Source organism: Trichoderma ghanense (assembly GCF_004382785.1).
Source record: "Trichoderma ghanense strain CCMA-1212 chromosome Unknown scaffold_1, whole genome shotgun sequence".
Lineage (NCBI taxonomy): Eukaryota > Fungi > Ascomycota > Sordariomycetes > Hypocreales > Hypocreaceae > Trichoderma > Trichoderma ghanense.
This window is the reverse complement of record NW_027395664.1, coordinates 857,603-877,162: the sequence shown is the minus strand read 5'-3', so window position 1 is coordinate 877,162 and position 19,560 is coordinate 857,603. Positions and strand designations below refer to the sequence as shown.

Genomic DNA, 19,560 nt, shown 5'->3' with positions numbered 1-19,560 from the left:
CCTGCCGATGTCTGAGGCTTTAAGCGATGGGCTTATTCACTTCTCTTGTCCTGTTCATTTCTTCCAGCAGCTATCGTGGAGTAGTCTATCGTGATCGCCCAAGTCAACCAATACGGTACATACAAGATCTGCGGCAAGGGCATTTAGGCGCATGCACAGCGGCGCAACTTGGGGGTCAGAGGATGGCGGGGAGAGGCTCCTGTCATGTGAACCCTTACCCAATGCAAATAGGGATACGCAAAGTTCATAGAATTGACTTTATTTCTTGCCATGATTTCCATGCATATGCATTATAGCATCCACATTCTTTTTCTACTACAGACGCTCGTGAGAGGAATTCTCATCAGGTGGCACGACATCCAACACCACGCCCAACCGATGCCACATATGACGTCGTCCCTCGGCTTGTCGTCTGCCAACCACAGGCCAGGCCACTAGCCCGCCAGCTTTAGTGGTCCACGAGCGCTGAGAGTGACAGCAGGGCCGTGTTCCAGTCACTGAACAGCACTCAATCAGCTGCCAGCTGCCGCAATGGAAAAGCTGCGGGGCTCCCCGCAGGCGCTTCACCGCCCTGGCCAGGGGTGTTAGGGCGCCTTGAGCTCCATCCAGCTACAACCTCGCGCTTCCTGCGACCTGGCACTAGAAACTGAGCTCCCGAGCTGCCTCAATCCGCTCCCCGCCTTGCACAAATCATGGCACCGCGCGCGGAATTCAGCACCGAGCAGGTCCGGGGCAAAGCGCGCAAGGACCTGCTCTACCTGCTCGAGGGTGTAAGTAAGGCTCACTGCCCCTTGCTTCTGTCCCCTCTGTCTTTCTCAGCCTCGGGAGCCTGGCTGGCTGCTAAAAACACAGCTTCTGACGCATCATCTCCTCCGCTGTAGGTCCGCGGCAAGAAGAACCTCGTCTTTGACCGCAGCCTGGTCGGTCCCATCGGCACCATCGTCAAGGTTGCTACACTCCAGGAGTACGGCGTCGACAAGTTCTTCATCCTCGAGAACAACAATGTGGATGCGAGTCAGCGCAACGTCGTCTTCGTCGCCAGAGGAGAGTGCGGCCGGCACGCGGAGGCCATAGCAGGTAAGACGCGACTCACAATGCGCATGGGATAGTTAGGCCATGTCCAGCTCTCATTGCCTTTGCCGAACGGCACTTTTTATTCCCATGTAGAATTAGAGTCGTTACTGTTGTTCGGCAGCGACGTAGCCCGCTTGTCCGGAGGCTGAGTGAGCTGACGCAAGTTTACCCCTCCAGCTCAGATCAAACGAATACAGCGGGAGAGCCAGACGACGCATGACTTTCACATATTCTGGGTGCCCCGGCGCACTCTCGTGTCCGACCAGTTGCTCGAGGAAGCCGGCGTGCTCGGCGACATCAACATCTCGGAGCTGCCGCTGCTCTTCTTCCCTCTCGAAGATGACGTTTTATCGCTCGAGCTGGAGGATTCCTTCAAGGACCTCTACCTGTCGAAAGACATCACTCCCAACTTCCTGATGGCCAAGGCGCTCATGGAGGTGCAGCAGAACCACGGTCTGTTCCCCAGGATAATTGGCAAAGGCGACAATGCGAAGCGCGTGGCAGATCTCCTCGTGCGCATGCGCCAAGAACGGCTGGCTGGTGAAGACGGAAGCGATGTCAAGACGGCGCTCACCCCCAGCACCACCAACGAGAGCGTCATCATTATCGATCGTGAGGTGGATTTGGTCACCCCGCTGCTCACACAGCTGACGTATGAGGGGCTCATCGATGAGATTTTTGAAATTCAGAATAATCAGGCCAAGGTTGACACGACCATTGTGGGAGCTCCAGCGCAGTCTTCCACGGCCACATCGCAGAGCAGAAAGCGGACGGTTCAGCTCGACTCCAGCGACAAACTATACGAGCAACTTCGAAACGCCAACTTTGCCATCGTCGGCGGGCTTCTCAACAAGGTCGCCAGGCGTCTGCAAAAGGTCCAGTCCGACTACGAGAGCAAGCACAAGTCCAAGACGATCGCCGAGCTGAAGGAATTTGTGAGCCAGCTGCCCGGCTACCAGCAAGAGCACCAGAGCGCAAGGATACACACAGGTCTCGCCGAGGAAATCATCAAACACACGCGGACGGATCTGTTCAAGGGCCTTCTGGAGGTCCAGCAGAATCTTGCGGCCGGTGCCGATCCGTCGTCGCAATTCGACGGCATCGAAGAGCTGATAGCCAGGGAGGCTCCTCTACGAGAGACTCTCCGGCTTCTGTGCATATACTCGTGCATATCTGGGGGAATCAAGCCCAAGGACTTGGAGCAGTTCAAGCGGCTCATACTCCAAGGATACGGCTACCAGCACCTTCTCACGCTCAACAACCTGGAGAAGCTGCAACTGTTTCTATCACGCTCGTCCCCACTTGCGGGGATGATACCGATGACGGCGAATTCCGGCGCTGACGGGACCAAAACCAACTACACGTATCTACGAAAGCAGCTGCGCCTGATTGTCGACGAAGTGCAGGAGGACGATCCCAACGACATCGCATACGTGTACAGCGGCTATGCCCCCCTCTCAATCCGACTTGTACAATGCATTCTTCAGAAGCAGTACCTGCTGTCGATAACGAAGGGCAATGGCGCAGCAAATGCCAGCGGAGTTGCTCCTGGGGCAGCAACACAAGGCTGGCACGGATTCGACGAAGCTGTCAAGCACGTTCGAGGGCAGACTTTCTATGAGGTGCAAAAGGGCGAGGACAAGGCCGTCAAAGCCAGGGCCCTATTGTCCGGCAGCGGGCAGAAGCAGACAGTTTTTGTCGTCTTCGTCGGAGGCGTCACGTTCACGGAGATTGCCGCGTTGAGATTTATCGCGAAGCAGGAAGAGAGTAAGCAACAATCGAAGGTGTGGTATGAGCCCCGTCAGCACTCACGGCTAACATGTATATCCCCCTCAGGTCGGAGAAAGATCGTCATCTGTGCGACTTCTATAATCAGCGGGAACAGGATGATGGACGCGGCAATCGAGAAGGAAGCGTTCGCGCGAAAGGAGCCGACATTGCCCAACAGCCCTTAGGCGAACGGATATCGGAGTCGAAATACGATGTTTTGGAGTTGGCGGCGTACTGGTTCGGCGAGGGTCTAAACTGTCGTTGGCGGGGCATGAGAGCATCTTGAGCAACTTCTTGATATGACTGCGTTTCTCTTCTTCTTCTCCTCTTACTTCCCTCTTTTGGATCTCACCCGGGCTGCCTCGTCGCTGATGCCAAAGTGGTCTGAAGTTCATCGTCGCGAGATGCCCGGCGGGTTACTTCAAGTAGAGAGAGCGCGCCCCACAGCAGAGAGCATCGCGATTGGACCGATCCTGCTCACGTGACCATGACCATTCCCTGAATTCAGCGTTCTTGAGGGGCCGCGATGAGCTGATGGCTCTATTATTTCCTGCTCATTGGCCCTTCCTTGGAGTAAAATACAATTCGCGGCACCGTTGATGTCGGTCCATTCCCGCTTGAAGACCTATTCAGCAGCCCAAGAACCATTGAGCCTGGAATGTCTTGCAGTTGCATCGCAGCCCTATAGCCTCTGTCCCGCTAGATACGCTCCTGAGCCAGTGAACATCCAAACGACTTATCGTTGCGCTTACAACAATTCCTGGGTTCAGGTATAACATACACCGCGAGTGAGAGCGAGACGGTCCCCTTGACTGACAGACATGACCAGACAGGAGGTTCTCTGGCAGATTCCTTCATCATATGATGCGTCTGCCCAGCGTCATGCTGTATGATTGTCATACTGCCGAGTGTCCTAGTCGATGATCCCGTCTCGCCATCCCGACATCCGCAGTCTCTCATATATCGACACCGACCACAACCCCCGGCCGCTGTCAGAGCAGGTGCCTGGGCTGGAACAGACCCTTCGCCATGGCAACTGTTGTCGAGAGCCATCTGAGCCTAGAAAAGGAAGTGCCGATTGGGCCGACCTTCTCGCGCACCCAAGACACGGACTCTTCCTCGTCGATATCAAGCCTAGCGGCCGACTCCGTCGCCAAGAGCCAGAGCCAGGTGCCGGCGTCGCCCAGCAGCATCTTGAGCTCCCGCCAGGTGTCGGGGCAGGGCTCGTCGGATGAGTCGTCCGAGGTTGCCCCCGAAATTGTTGTGTGGACGGAAGACATGGAGACGGAAGATATGGATTCGAGCAGCGGCTTATCGAACCATGACACGGAAGAGTCTTCCGGCATGCATCTTGACACGGAGTGAGTCTACACCAACCGCACCACCGCCCATCCAAGAAGAGGAAGATCCAAAGTTTTTCTTCTTATGGGACAATATTTCTTGACTTCTTTCTAATTGTCCTTATCCCTTCCTCGTTTCCCATTCAATTGTTTCATGTCTGTTCTAATTGATTAACTTTTTTCATCACCCGGGTAGTGATGAGAAGCTTCAGCACGGCGGTGACATCCCGCTACCAGCCGATCCTACAGAAACCGCCATTGCTGAGTCGTTCACTTCGTCGCATTCCTCCTTGTCAGACCTTTCGGAGGTGTCATCTTCTCCTTCCATTGTCTCTAGTAAAGCCACAACGCCTATCGAGACTGAAATACTCAGCCGCCCACAGATCGGTGGGGTTGCACAAACTCTTTCGGCCACCTCATCCTACCGCCATGATATCGAGCGTTTGACCTTCAATGTCCGGCCGAAGTCATCTATCCCGACAGACATCCCATCCTACCAATATGCCAGCGAGTGCATCGCCGCGGCCGAATCATCGCGGCTCAACCCATACGCTCTGCATCCCGAAGAGTACCAATTCCTACGGCACCACATATCCCACTCTCAGGTTACGACATACCTGAACATTAGAAACGGCATACTGCGCATATGGATGAAGCAGCCATCGGTCGGCGTAACACGGCAAGAGGCGGTCGGATGTGCCAATGCTCGCTGGTTTGATGCCGCGAGCGTATGCTACGACTGGCTGGTTCGTCGGGGATATATAAATTATGGCTGCGTACAGCTGCCTGAGCCCGAGCTTGGCCTCAGGAACGAGCCACCTACAAAGAAGCGAAAGACTATAGCTGTCATCGGGGCAGGCATTTCGGGTTTATCTTGCGCCAGGCAGCTAGATGGTCTCTTCAAGCAGCATGCCAACCATTTCTACGCAAGAGGAGAGGAGCCCCCCAAGGTGGTCATTCTTGAAGGTAGAGGTCGCGTTGGAGGCAGAGTATACTCCCGAGAGTTCAAGACAAGGCCTGCCACGAGTGAGCCCGAGTTCAAGGGGAAGAGGCACACCGCCGAGATGGGTGGCATGATCATCACGGGCTTTGATCGCGGTAACCCCCTGAATGTGATCGTCCGTGGACAACTGGGCATTCCATACCACGCCCTTACTGCCGACACCACAATCTATGACAGCAATGGCAAACCAGTAGACCCAGTCAGGGATCTCCTGGTGGAGAAGCTCTACAATGACTGTCTAGATCGCGTCAGCGAGTTCAAGTACAAGTACCAGCCCTCCAAGGTGATTGAAGGCAACCGTGACCTGCTTGACGAGGGCCGGGATAGCCTGGGAGATGGTTCCAAAACCATCATACAAGCTGAAGAGGCCACCGCTGCGCTACCTGACGCCCCTTCAGTCTCCCAGCAGAACGTACCAGAGACCGTGAACATGGTTCCGGTCTCCGCAGACAAGCTGACGGGCCGAGTCCACACCGAGCCCGGAGTCCCCGGTACCATCAAGGCATCAGAAAAGGCAAAGCTGATGGGCTGGAACATCAAAGCCGGGGCGGCAGACAAGGGAAACCTCGACTTGACGCAAGCCACCTCTCTGGAAGGGTCAACATTGGGGTCTGTCTTGGACTATGCCATCACCCAGTACAAGAACATAGTCGATCTGAACGCGCAAGACCACCGGTTGATCAATTGGCACATTGCCAACTTGGAGTACAGCAACGCCACCAACTTGCACAACCTGAGTCTCGGCCTCTGGGATATTGATGCAGGCAACGAATGGGAGGGTCACCACACCATGGTCGTCGGCGGATATCAGAGCGTTGCCCGTGGCCTGCTCCAGTGTCCGTCGCCACTCGAGGTGAAGACCAAGTTTGCCGTGCAGAAGATCACGTACCACGGCGAAGGCTTCGACGGCCCTGCTAGCATTGAGAGCGAAGACGGCACGGTAGTGGAGGCAGATGCTGTCGTCTGCACCATACCTCTCGGCGTCCTCAAGCAAGGCACGATTCAATTTGAGCCGCCGCTGCCTTCTGAAAAGGCGGATGCAGTTCGCCGCCTGGGATTCGGCATCCTCAACAAGGTTGTGCTGCTCTACGACAGGGTGTTTTGGGATTCAGACAGGCACATCTTTGGTGTGCTCAGGGACGCGCCCAACCGTCATAGCACGTCCCAGCAAGACTACAGCACGAACCGTGGACGCTTCTTCCAGTGGTTCAACGTCACCAACACCACTGGTCTACCCTGCCTCATCGCACTGATGGCCGGAGACGCTGGCTTTGATACGGAGCATACGAGCAATGACAGCCTAGTCGCCGAAGCCACAGACATATTGAGAAGCGTCTTTGGCAAAGACGTTCCTTACCCCATAGAAACCGTGGTGACCAGATGGGGGTCTGATCGGTTTGCCCGAGGCAGCTACTCTTCCGCTGCCCCTGATATGCAGCCAGACGACTACAACGTCATGGCCCAGCCTGCGGGCAACCTATTTTTCGCTGGAGAGCATACGATCGGCACGCACCCGGCGACGGTCCACGGCGCCTATCTGTCGGGACTGCGCGCCGCATCCGAGGTCCTGGAGTCAATGATCGGTCCGATCGAGGTACCGACCCCCCTTGTGCTCCCGAGGGACTCACTTTTGCTGCATAAACGTAAGGAGGCAGCCAAGGATCCCCGGCAGGCGCGCTTGGAGGCATATGAAATTGAGGTCTGGGAACACGTCCTCTCCAAGATTGGCGAGCGGCCGCTTCGCCCGAACAAGGTGGCCGGCAGCGCCTACATCCTCTTCAGCAAGGCTCACTTTGAGGCGGCAAAGAAGAGGTGCGAGGAGAGTCGCAAGCCCGGCAGGAGCCGGTCGATACCCAACGAAGTCCGCATCATGACATCCCGCATGTGGAAAGAGGCCACGGCGGAGCAGAAGCGGCCGTACGAAGAACAGGTCGCCGAGCAGAAGAAGCGCTATCTCCAAGCCATGCAAGAGTACAACGAGCTGGCGGAGAAGTGGGATCGCCAGGCCATGGCCCTCCGCGCCGCGTACGAAGAGGAGCATCCCAGCGTGCCGGGCCCGGAGGAGGGGCCGGAGGATGCGTCGACGATGGCGCAGAAGCGGAGGGCGAAGAATGTGAGTTATGCCGAGGGCGGAGATACCGACGTGGATACATAAGATGCAGAGACTACTGCCTAGTATCGCTAGTTTCGGTGGTCGCATTGTCCTTTGTCTGTTCGACTTGCGCGAAGCTGTATATATGTGGCGTTTGGATGTTTAGGGTTCGCAGGATTTGTAGAAAACCGTTGATACAAAAAGTGGTTTCGGCTCGAAGAGAGGTTCGATTCAATCTCTGGCTCCATGGCTGGATGGAAAAGTGCTGTGTGGCTGTAAGTGAGGTAATCCCATAAATACTCACCTAGCACTAGGTATTGTTCAATCGTTCATCTATATCTTGGTTCACAAACCCCGTGCCTTATCTCGCGATGCTTTGTGGTCTACCAAGGAAAATCTCATTTGTGGGTGTGATACACTTGACTTTGTTGATACAAAGGTTGGATTTTTTGGTCCTCCAGCACGCCAGCTCTTTTTTAAGATGTAGCTCTGCTTTCTACCAAAATACAAAGAGAAAAATAAAAAAAAGACTATGTATATTATTTTTCTCCTTTTTACATTTCTTCGGAAGCAATGGCACCAGTGATAATCTCGACCAGCTCTCCGGTAATGACAGCCTGTCGGGTGCGGTTGTACAGGATCTGGTACTTGCCAATCATCTCACCGGCGTTCTTGGAGGCGTTCTGCGGGATTTTCGTTAGCATCGCCGGAAAAAGCAGTGAATCGAGGGAAGGGGAAATCGTGTGAATCTCGAGGCTTACCTCCATGGCGTTTCGTCGGGCAGACTGCTCGCAGGCGTGACCCTCGGCAAGAGCCCAGTAGATGGAGTTGGCAAGGCTGTACTCGCGGAGGTTGCCAAGGGACTCATCCTCGACCTCGAAGGCAGAGATGTTGGCTGTTCCGGGCGTTAGCGAGAGAAGACTGGTAGCAAGCGTTCAAGGCGTGAACATACGGGACTGAGCAATGGCCTCCTCGGAAAATGCCTCAATAAAGGTAGGCTCGTAGCTGGTGGCGTTGATGAACTTGTTGTACAGGATCTTGACGTCGGTGTACTCGGTGGGCAGCAGGACGATCTGGTCGGCAATGGCCTGGGCGTCGGCGAAAGTGGGAATGTCCTTGCCGACGCCGGCAAAGGTGAGCTGGATCTCCTTGCCGTTGGTGCGCTGCAGCTGGGCCTTGCACTTCTCGCCGATGATGACGAGGTCGAAGGCGGGCTGCTCGGCGTACATGCGGCGGATGGTGCGGCTGAGGCCCGAGTGGATGCCGCCGCAGAGGCCCTTGTCGGAGGAGCAGACGATGACGAGCGACTTCTTCTCCTCGGCCTCGGCGGCCGCGGTCTCGGCCGACTTGAAGACCTCGTTGGACGCCTCGCCGTACTTGCGGGAGTCGTTCATGCTGCGGGTCGCGCGGGTGAGCTTGGTGGAGGCGACGACCTTCATCGTGTTTGTGATCTTCTCGATGTTGCGGATGGACTTGAGACGGGTCTCGATCTCACGGAGCGTCGCATAGGTGGCGGCGGTGCTGGGGCCAGCGGCGGCAGCTCTGAGCAAACCATGTTAGTTTCCACGGGCATGATAATGACGCTTGTTGTGTTTTTCTTTGTCTTTTTTCCTGCTTCGCCTCGTGCTCTCCTCTCTCTTTCAGTCCTCATCGTGTGGTCGCTTGTCCACCCTCACGCTGGCTTGCTGTCGTCGAGCCCCCCACGGATCGCGCAAATCTTCGGTCCCGCGGCTATAACAAATTCTTATAGATGCCAAGGTGCGAGAAAAACTCACCGGGAGGGAGCTGCAGCAGCGGCGCGCAGAGCCGGTCGGGCAGCCCTTGACAACATTCTGGCAGGTGTGGACAGTCAAACTAAGCCCTCTGGCCGGCGCAGACCCAATTGATCGTTGACGAGGGGGGGGGATCAATTGGAGAGACGGGGTTGTTCGTGGGGATGCAGCTCGGAGGTGGTGAGCGATTGATTGCAGTTTTGCTCGTTTTGCCGGCAAATCGACGGGAAAGCACGGGCCCGCAGTTGCCTTGTACCTCCGTACCCTCGCGCTGCAACTTGGAAGCTGGTGGGCGCTGCAGCCTCGCCCTTGCACTAACGCCGCTGGCAGCGCTTCGCTCGCAAAAGTGTTAGGCCTCCAATCGCGATGAGCCCCCCGTTAGAGCGATAGTCGGGTGGGCCGGTCCACTATCGCTGTATCCCGTCTCGAGACGCATGGCGCTGTAGAACGACTACTTAGATGCATAAGGCTTTTTCAACAGCCGAAAACACGAGGCGATTCCTTCTCTTGCCCTCCTCTTCCGCCCAGCTTTTCTGCGTCCCTCAGGCTTTGCTTCGCCCCGGGGCTGTCGAGGTTCACTTCTCGCCAGCCTGCTCTGACCTTCGCAGATCTGTTCCCCCCTCTGTTCTGCCGACTTTCCCTCGGCTTCTCGCTTGCCAATCGCGGCTCTCGCATTCCCTTCGTCGCTCGCGCCTCTTTCAGAGCCTTGCGTCCGCCGAGTGCCAGCTGGTCCTCGCTGCAAACCATGGCTTCCGACAGCTCAGATGATGACCGGCCCCTCGCCAGGCCAAACGGCCGTCGTAAGTCTCTTCGAGTCTTGACATGTTGGCTTTTTTCCTTTCGATTCTTTCAGTTTCCGGCCCCAGGCACATCATGAGCACACGCGACTGCGCCAGCGCTTACGGGAGACGCATCGATTCATGTCCAATCGCGCGCAAGTAAGCATTGGCACTTGGCTAATCGCAGGCATCAACTCTAGTGTCGTCCTCCAAGATATCTCGCGCCGAAGACATCGCCCTGGATAAGTCCGTCCCCGGGAAGGGCTCTGGGATGGCCGGACTGTCCATCCGTAACGGACCGGTCGAAAATGGCGAGATGGATCTGGATTCGCCGGCTACCAACGGAGCCAAGCGCAAATCGCGAGGCTCCCTGGCCAAGTCCTACAAGGAAGAATCGGAAAGCGATGGCGAGCCTATGGTAGGTGATGCCCTTCGTCACGACGAGAACCACGACGTTAGGGGAGGAGGCACGATCAGCTAACGGCGTTGGCACGTAGGCGAAACGACAGCGATCCAAACAGGATTCCGATTCGGATGACGAGCCCATGGTCAAGGCCAGGTCGCAGAAGCTACCTCCCTCTTACAAGGAGACCGCGCTGCCTGAGAGCTCTGACGATGAGCAACCTCTGGGTGTTAAGCTCGCGAAGAAGAAGGCTGACATCGAAAAGAAGGCGGACAAGGAGGCCAAAGCTATCCGTGCCAAGGAAGCCAAGGCCAAGCCGACACTGAAGAGGACCGTCAAGGACGAATCGGATGACGATATGCCCATCGCGGCGAAAAAGCGGCAGTCAAATGGTACAGCTTCGAAGCGAAAGTCTACTGCGGTGAAGAAGGACGAGTCCGACTCCGATGCTCCCATCTCCAAGAAGTCGAGATCAGTTTCTGCTCCGGCCAAGGGGAAGAAGGCCACTCCCGCAAAGGACACCAAGGATACCAAGAAGGCCAAGTCCAAGGAGCCTAGCGAGGAAGCGGATGAGGAGGAATTCGAGTGGTGGAACGCGCCGAAGAAGGAGGACGACAGCATCAAGTGGACCACCCTTGAGCACAACGGAGTTTTGTTCGCGCCGGACTACGAACCCCTTCCGAAGCACATCAAGATGTACTATGATGGCCAACCCGTCACCCTCGCCCCCGAAGCAGAGGAGGTCGCCACTTTTTGGGTAGCGATGATGACGCCCGCGTCTTCCCATCACCTCGAAAATCCTACCTTCCGCAAGAACTTCTTTGCCGATTTCTCCGAATACATCAAGAAGTCAGGCGGCGCGAAGGACGCCAAAGGCAACAAAGTCGACATCAAGAGCCTGGACAAGTGCGATTTTTCCAAGATCCATGAGTACTGGGTGGCAAAGACCGAGGCCAAGAAGAACATGACCAAGGAGGAGAAAGCGGCTCTCAAGGCTGAGAAGGATGCGCTCGAGGCTCCCTATCTGTACTGCATGTGGGACGGAAGGAAGCAAAAAGTCGGCAACTTCCGGGTGGAACCTCCCAGCTTGTTCCGTGGTCGAGGCGAACATCCCAAGACTGGCAAAGTCAAGGCTCGAGTTTGGCCTGAGCAGATCACCATCAACATTGGCAAGGGCGCCAAGGTGCCCACGCCGCCAGCTGGACACAAGTGGAAGGCTGTTCAGCACGATCAGAAGGCTACCTGGCTTGCCATGTGGCAAGAAAACATCAACGGCGCCTACAAGTACGTCATGCTTGGAGCTGCTAGCGATGTGAAAGGACAGAGTGACTTCAAGAAGTTTGAGAAGGCCCGTGAGCTCAAAAAGCACATTGACAAGATCCGCCGTGACTACACCAAGGATCTCAAGAGCGAGGTTATGGCGGACCGTCAGAGGGCAACAGCCATGTACTTGATCGACAAGCTTGCTCTCAGAGCTGGAAACGAGAAGGACACGGAAAACGAAGCAGATACTGTTGGTTGCTGCTCGCTGAAATACGAGCACATCTCCCTGCAGCCTCCCGACCAGGTCACGTTCGACTTCCTCGGTAAAGACAGTATTAGGTACAACGAAACGGCACGTGTTGATCCGCAGGTCTTCAAGAATCTCAAACTTTTCAAGAAGGCCCCCAAGACGGACGGTGATGACCTCTTTGATCGCCTCAACGTAAGCTACAAGATAATCTGTTGACACGTTGGCGGTGTCGAATGCTAATCTCTATTTGCCAGACGTCTCAACTGAACAAGCATCTCAACAGCTACATGCCCGGACTGACTGCCAAGGTCTTCCGTACCTACAATGCGTCCTACACCATGTCCGAGCTGCTCAAGGAACTTGGGAAGGATCCTCGCTCTCGGGGCACCATTGCAGAGAAGGTGAAGCTTTACAATGACTGCAACCGCAAGGTGGCCATTCTTTGCAACCATAAGCGAACTGTTGGAGCGTCGCATGAGCAGCAGATGCAGAAGCTTGGAGACCGAGTAAGTCATCTTTCTCCCCTGGTCGTCTTCTTCCGTAGTAGCCAAGAAGCGAGAGCGATGCTAACACTTCATCAGATCAAGGGCCTCAGGTATCAAAAGTGGCGGACCAAGAAGATGATTCTCGACCTCGACCCAACCCAGAAGAAGAAGAAGGGAGCGGCATGGTTCGAGAAGGATGAAGATCTTGATGACGAGTGGATCAAGGAGCATCAGCAGTTCTTGATCGAGGAACAGCGCACCAAGATCACGAAGAAGTTCGAAAAGGACAACGAGAAGCTCAAGACCAACAAGGAACGACCTCTCCCTGAAAAGGAACTTAAAGAGCGCCTTCAGGCCGTCAAGGAACTCGAGGCCAAGTTCAAAAAGGAGAATAAGACCAACAAGGTCGAGGCCGAGGGCAGGGGAGTGACCGTGGAGAAACTCTTGGCTTCCATTGACAAGATTGACGAGCGCATCAGGATCCTGGAGACGCAGGCCGAAGACCGCGACGGCAATAAGGAGGTTGCCCTGAGCACTTCAAAGATCGTAAGTTTACCCTTAGCACGGTTTATCACCGCAGCAAACACAACGTTACTAACCATATGGCCGCAGAACTACATCGACCCTCGTCTGACGGTAGTGTTTTCGAAGAAGTTCGACGTTCCTATTGAGAAGTTCTTCTCCAAGACTCTCCGAGACAAGTTCCGATGGGCCATCAAGTCTGTCGAGGACGCAGACGACTGGGAATTCTAAAGGCAGATTCTGCTCCCAAGGCGGAATGCAAGAAGCGGGAGGTTTGCAGTGCGCTTTTCTTCTCTAAAAAGTTGTTCTTCTATTTCCCTTTCTGCATCTTATCTTTCCCTTTATTGCCTTTTTACTAGTTTTACCGCACCTTTTTTTCCTATCTCGCAAGAGATATATACATGTCACAGTAAGGTGGTGTCGCCCACCTCAAAACACGGCCATATCGGGTAGACGCGGCGCAACAAGACGAAACGACTTGAAGAACGTTGTTAATTTTGCTTTTTTTTTTTCCTTTTATGCATCACGGCTCCACGAAAACCACTGTACGATGGAGTTAGACTGGACGGCGAATCATGGATCATGGAACGCACACAGCGTAAAATAGGGGTGGGAGGGAGGGAGGGAAAGGGAGGCTCACAAAGATGCTTTATTCTAAAGAGTTTGGGACGATGTAGGCTTGACGAGGTAGTGAATGCTAGAAGGGGAGAAAGGGTTAAGAGAGAATTTACTGATCAAACGGAAGAGAGAAGACGAGAGAAACATCGGGGGACAGAAACTGCAGGGTTTATGGAGACGAGAAGGTTCAAGAGGACTATAGCTTGCGAGACAGAGGCTTGGACTTCGTCTTTTCCGACTTCGCAGCCCATGCCGTAGCGTTTAATTGGCTTTTTGTTTTTTTGAAGAACCTGTTTGCTTCCAGATGTATACCTGACCTATGTGAACGTGATAACATTGAATGCATTCGTAGCCTTGAGAAAATCGTGATTTTAACATCATCCTATTGGCGAGCTCAGCTTTGCCTTTTCATCACTCAACGAGCCAAGTCTACAATCCCTCTACTTTGCTATCTCGAGAGTTCATTGAATATATATATATATATATACATCTACCTCAAACCGATATGGTGCCATGCTTCCCTTTATCATGACATAACGATATGGTGCCGTGCTTCCCTTGCTCGTGCCATCTATACAACTATCCAAAACTCATGATACAATGCAACGCCGTGAATAAATGCAGTCCCCGTGTGGAGCATATATCTCTTGTTTCCTTGTCCAGTTGAAACCCCAAAGAGGAACATCGCCTTTCCAATATATACACTCCCGTCGCTCATGACACATCAACCTCGTGAACCCATAACCCGCTTGCTCGTAAACTCATTATATTCTTGCAGCAAAGGCCAACGCGCCAATCATTAAGTGGCTCATCAAAAGCACCAGCAGCGTCGGCACAGGCACGCCCGACGGCGCACCAGCATTTCGCGCAATCTTGCCGTCGGGGTTCATATGCCATCCGCTGGGAATGGTTCCAGACGTCGGAGTGGCGCCTGCAACCCACGGCCAGCCAGTTTGTGTGGCTGTAGCCGGGCTTTTATCCGTGCCAATGCCACCAACGGGAATAGACAGGACGATCGTTGGAGTGCTGGCGGCATTGCTGTTGCTAGCCGTGACTGTGAGGGCATTCTTGTTGTCGGTGTTGCCGTTGACCTGGCCGCCGACGGCTTGAATCGACTGCCACGAGCCAGAGTTGTCGCCATAGACATACTGCTTGCCAGTAGAGTAATCCGAGACGGTGATGCTCTGCACCAACATACTAAAGGGCCCCTTGCTGTAGTCAATCGGCCCCATAGCCCATTTCACGGTGCCAGGAGCATTGGTATTTGGATCGCCACCGGCCCAGGAGCCAAACTTGACCTGCATCGGAGTCTGCGGATACTGATTCGACTCAGCATTATCCGGAGTCAGAGTGCGCAGCACAGAGTCGCCCGCCATCCAGATAATCCTGTCCTGGGTCCAGTCTATGGTGTACTTGATCCAGTCTGATTGGGTACCCGAGACGCTGTGAAACTGGCCGCGGTTGTACGTGGTCGTCTGGCCCTTGCCAAAGTAATTGGACTGCACCTGATCAGGTTCAGCACCGAGCCACTCCAAATCGATCTCATCGAGATCATCGGACTGCAGCACCAACGACGAGACCATGCCCGCTCCAGGGGCAGCCTTCATCGTAACTTCGACGCGGCCAAACATGATGTAAAACACGGACGCGAGCTGTGGAGCGTCACCAGCGCGGGCCACGGTAAATGAGACGCCGTTGCTGTCATATGTTGGCGAGCCAGAAGCAATGAAGGAGTTGACGGCGCCCTTGGTAAAGTCCACATTGATAGTCATGCCCAGTGCCGTGTCCGCAGGACATCCGGCTGTTGCAGTTAGCCAGCGAATTCCACACTCCAACTGTCAGGGCCACAGGCGATAGACCAACTTACAGGATGTCAGCGGGTTGCACTGGCTCCAGGTCTGCGCCAGAACTGCTCCGGGCAGTGCCAGTGCAGCCATAGCCGCGCGGGCGACGCTCGCCACACGTCTCATGGCTGCAAGGAGAGGCAGCAAGAAAAGTGACGGGATGTGATCAACCAGAGAGATGTGAGGGAGAGAAACGGGCTGCTGCAAGTGATGCAGCGTCTTGCAGCCTGTGCCGCAACGACCGAATCCTAGCGCCACGCAGGGGAAAAGTCCAATATTATACTGAACACACTCTTGGAGGTGGACTGAGAGAGTGTGGGAGCTCAAGCCTTGGTGTTGCTATCACCTGCAGTAGCTGGCTCAACTTTTTCTTAGCCAAACTAACACCGCACAGGTAGCGGCAAGTGATCGAAAAAGGACGCAAGGGATAACTCGTGACAGCCGGTGACTTGAGGTCGCTTTAGGCTATTCTTTCAGCATTCCAGTGCCCGATCGAGGGAGGAATAACGACCGGAGGGGATAAGAGATACCGCAGTATGCAATAACAAGTATTCGGTCAGAATTGGGAGCTTTTTGCAAGAGGGAGCCAGAAAGAAGCAGAAGATGCAGGCTCCGAGCAAATGGCTGGTTATAAGCGGGGGCTCTGCACCTTCCCAGCCACTCGAGTTGCCCAATTGTGCTCGTTTTCGTCATCGAGGCCATTCTGCCAAGGCAGGTGCGCAGCAGGAGTACGAGAATAGCACCTCTGACGGATGGCAGCTGCCGTCTTTCGTGAGTTCTCTGGCATCTTCTCTGGTGTTCTCAAGCTCTCCTTCCGTCTCTCACCATTCGCAAGTAATAATAGCAGACACACACGTTGGCAGGTGCGGTCGGGCAGGTCCCTCCTCGCATCAGAGACCCCGCCGCGTTTCTCTCATGCAGCGCTGCTTTTTTCCTTGCGATCAAATAATATCAAAAAAATAGTTTTAATTTCTTTTAATTCTTCCGCTTCTCGCCTTTCACACTTTTCCTCATTCTCCGCATAATGCATATGCAGCCATCGGTAGTGGTGCCAGACGCCTTTCCTCTCTCTCTCTTCTCCTCCTCCATCCCCACGAGCGACTCGCTTTTGGCGGTCAACGTGCCGCTGAGGGACTGAGTGAGCGAGTTGACAGCTGGCGCACGCAAGAATGGCCAAAGTACCCAGCAGCGTTAAAGCAGGTGGTTGGGACCTGGCGCAGTAGCACGGCCGGCCCCGCCAGCCGCGAGCCGATTGGCCAACGCCTGCTCCAAGGCCTAAAAGCGGGCCCCCGGCGCCGAAAGAGCGAACAACTCGGTGAAGCGCAGCCCGCCCCGGGCTTCCGGCCTACCCTACAAGGACTACTGCGTAACACGCACGAGAAGGCAGCGGGACGTGATCGTTGTCCATTGGGCTTCTGACGTGGCGCGCCGGAGGTGGAGGCAGAGCGGCCGGCAGCGTCGAGCGGGATATGCGGTGAAGGCCCGTCCCATTTGTTGCCGTTTACCAGTCGCAGTAGCCGACGGGCCTCGAGAGTGTCCTGGACGCGGCGCTAGGTATTCGCACTTCCAGCAGCTACGAGACCCTGGGACTTGCACGAGCAAGCGCCTGGAGACGTCCACCCGCCCCGTTCGTGACGTGTGCAGCTCTGGGATGCCATCACCAGGTGCCATCACGGCTTGCTCGCATGTTTGTGGGCGTGGTGTGGGAATGGCAAAGCACTAGGAATTGCTTCTGTCAGATCCGAAGGCGGCCAAGATCACAATGCTTGACATGCGAGGCCGGCGACGCCATCAACGTCAGCGACACCGGCGCAAGGAACAAGCACGACGACACACACCACACCCCGGACCTCACACCCGGATGCAGGGAACGGGCCCTTGCAGCCTCAAGGACACGGCTCTCGAGCCTGCCGCCGGTCTGCGGGCACGAACTGGACGGCAGCGCACTGGGAATATTGAGGCCAAGACCAAGTTCACAGACACGGCTTCGCATGTAGGGAGACAACGGTCCCGTCTCCGCTGCGCTGCCCAAGACCCAGAACCCCTCCTCCAGTAGGGCACGAATTCCCACATCGCCAATGGACCAACGGCAGTGCCATTGACAAAGCCCGGGCTCATCATGTCAGAATTTCTCTGGTTATCGCCACGGACTTGATATCCATGCGGCAACAGACAACGGTCGTTTCGTGAATAGGTCACTGGCAGATGGTGTTGATTGCCCTACCTCGTTCATGGATAACTTCATCAACCAGAGAACAACCACTAGACGTTGTAATGACCATGTCAAATCATATCAGAACTAAGTCGTTGGCACAATGGTACAGATTGCCTACCAGTCGATGCAGAAAAAGCAACGATGTACTGATTTCTTTTTGTCTCGGGTCTCAACCAACTGGAACAGACCAGCACGGGTTGAGCAACAGGACAGAGCTCCCAGAAAGAGAAGCATTGACTGTGATCATGCACGTTGCATGTACGCAAGTCCCTCTGCAGGAATGCAGACTCTACCTACCATTGGCGCTGGTCTCCCGCCCCCCGACTTTGAGGTGGCGAAAAAGCAAATCCAAATGCAAGTGCGGGCTTTCGACTCGCGAATCAAAACGACCATCAGCCTGATCCATAAGCAGCAAAGTCGAGAAGGACAAAGTAGAGAAAGAGCCGTTACATCGTCAGACGCACGGGAGGCTGCCCACATTATCAGGTTGCCAGCGTCAAAGCGTGCAGCAGTGATCTTGATCTGTGAACCCCTCCATCTCGTTTGTTTCTTACCCCTCCAAAAGGCCAACGATGCCGCTTGTCTCATGCACGATGTTGCACACAAGTGATGCCACGCTCAACGGGTAATGTCCGTTGCGTATGTAGCATCATAAGAGAGTCCAATAGCGAGTTCAAGCCGCCAAGACGTTGCCTGTGCGCCCTCGCCGTTAGTGCTTGTTCCACGTAAATAGCAGAAGAGAGCAACACCATTCATTGGTGGGATCAGCATGTTGATAGTAGTGCTCGACTGGACTGAGACCTTTTCAGATCGGTTGAATCAAACAGTGCTTACCCGGACTTGCGGGTGTCTTGCCCGTGTCTTAACAGCAACGATTGGTGTCTGAGCTTTTCCCTCTTGCTTTTGGGTACTACTACTCAGACTCAGTCCATGCCGCTAGTAATGGCCGCAAATCTCGCACCGGACCGACTCACAGATGACGACCTGCCTGTGGGTGTATGCAAAGCAGTAGTAAAACCCTCGGTGCTTGTACCGTCCACATCATAACCGCGTGAGCCGATTCGAAAAAAGCGAACAGAAGAGAAGCAGATACACACTTACACACTTGCACCAGAAAGACGCACTGCATGCAGTCCATATGTAGGCAGTCAAGACTAGTGCCGTAGCATCAAGAACAACACAGGCATGAAGCTAAGATAAAAAAAGAGGTGTCAAACTGTCTCGTTCTGCGGGCAACCCAAGCATTGGTCCAAAGTGCGGCATTCGTCTGTCCACTTTTCTGTCAATGATCCGCAACCTCGAACCTGGACTTGCGTGGCGTGGCGCCGACATCCCGCTTGAGGGGGATACGGGAAGACACGAGCTGCGACAGAAGCATAACGCCACGGTATGAGATTTGACCACTTGGGACACTAAAATCATCGGTAAGGGAGGGTTTAGGTAGGAAAAAGAAAAGAAGTCGCCGGTATACTGTACCTGTACGGTTTGTGAAGGGAAGGGAAAATGTCACAAGTCAGATGTGAGAGCAGAGATGCGGTTCCTTGGCTTGCGTGCTTTAACTTCGGGGTCTTTTTGTCTCAGCTGTTAATTGAAGTTGTTGGTGGCAGGTTGACACGCCATGGTGGTTACAGCATGAGATGGGAAATACACTCCGTAATAGTGACATGTCGGAAGTGCTTTGGCAGAAGTGACGCGCGTATCGCTTGATCTGAAACACACAAAGGGCAGAAAGCAAGCAAAAAGCTAAAAAAAAAAAAAAAAAAAAAAAAAAAAGAGTGAAGGGAGAAAAGCAAAGACCGACTGTGTATCAAAGGTACTTCCGCTGGCTCCCAACGATTCACGCTTGTGATAGGCGAATCTGCGAGACACCGTCACGTCCGATGGTCAGATATCACGTCGGGAGAAAGAGAGTAGTCGTATAATACTGCCAAGTGCAAACGCGGTGCAGTGGCGAGACTCCCAACCGCAACGACTTCCATCATCACCACACACAACACACACGGAGTCCTGCCCGCCAACCGGATCCCGTCAAGTCCTCCACACGCCGGCCCGTGCTCGTATTTCACGTCCGTGCCAGAGATAATCCAACGGCCGCCGGTAATTGTCCACGAGGGAAAAAAAAAAAAAAAG

At 54.6% G+C, this 19,560-nt stretch overlaps 5 protein-coding genes across 5 annotated transcripts; 3 read left to right on the top strand and 2 right to left on the bottom strand.

Moving 5' to 3' along the window:
• Positions 1–651: 651 nt before the first annotated feature.
• Positions 652–7,342, top strand: CCMA1212_001658 (Vacuolar protein sorting-associated protein 33A; the record flags this gene model as incomplete). Its single annotated transcript, XM_073699076.1, has 8 exons — positions 652–770; positions 882–1,077; positions 1,252–2,841; positions 2,911–2,989; positions 3,419–3,614; positions 3,678–3,731; positions 3,841–4,205; positions 4,381–7,342. The coding sequence occupies exons 1-8, from the start codon at positions 693–695 to the stop codon at positions 7,340–7,342; spliced, it is 5,520 nt and encodes a 1,839-aa protein (XP_073562372.1). The 5' UTR covers positions 652–692.
• A 491-nt stretch (positions 7,343–7,833) lies between these two features.
• On the bottom strand, positions 7,834–9,111 carry CCMA1212_001657 (ATP synthase subunit gamma; the record flags this gene model as incomplete). Its single annotated transcript, XM_073699075.1, has 4 exons — positions 9,055–9,111; positions 8,232–8,821; positions 8,041–8,174; positions 7,834–7,962 (listed from the first exon to the last, which is right to left on the bottom strand). The coding sequence occupies exons 1-4, from the start codon at positions 9,108–9,110 to the stop codon at positions 7,834–7,836; spliced, it is 909 nt and encodes a 302-aa protein (XP_073562369.1). The 5' UTR covers position 9,111.
• Positions 9,112–9,796: 685 nt separating this feature from the next.
• On the top strand, positions 9,797–12,984 carry CCMA1212_001656 (DNA topoisomerase 1; the record flags this gene model as incomplete). The annotated part of the gene is made up of 6 exons (XM_073699074.1): positions 9,797–9,851; positions 10,031–10,248; positions 10,328–11,938; positions 12,001–12,252; positions 12,328–12,777; positions 12,844–12,984. 6 exons carry the CDS (start codon positions 9,797–9,799, stop codon positions 12,982–12,984), a joined length of 2,727 nt encoding a protein of 908 aa, XP_073562368.1.
• A 1,151-nt stretch (positions 12,985–14,135) lies between these two features.
• On the bottom strand, positions 14,136–15,343 carry CCMA1212_001655 (putative extracellular glycosidase; the record flags this gene model as incomplete). Its single annotated transcript, XM_073699073.1, has 2 exons — positions 15,239–15,343; positions 14,136–15,172 (listed from the first exon to the last, which is right to left on the bottom strand). The coding sequence occupies exons 1-2, from the start codon at positions 15,339–15,341 to the stop codon at positions 14,136–14,138; spliced, it is 1,140 nt and encodes a 379-aa protein (XP_073562371.1). The 5' UTR covers positions 15,342–15,343.
• A 1,634-nt stretch (positions 15,344–16,977) lies between these two features.
• On the top strand, positions 16,978–17,271 carry CCMA1212_001654 (uncharacterized protein; the record flags this gene model as incomplete). The annotated part of the gene is made up of 1 exon (XM_073699072.1): positions 16,978–17,271. The coding sequence occupies one exon, from the start codon at positions 16,978–16,980 to the stop codon at positions 17,269–17,271; it is 294 nt and encodes a 97-aa protein (XP_073562370.1).
• Between the last annotated feature and the right edge of the window lie 2,289 nt (positions 17,272–19,560).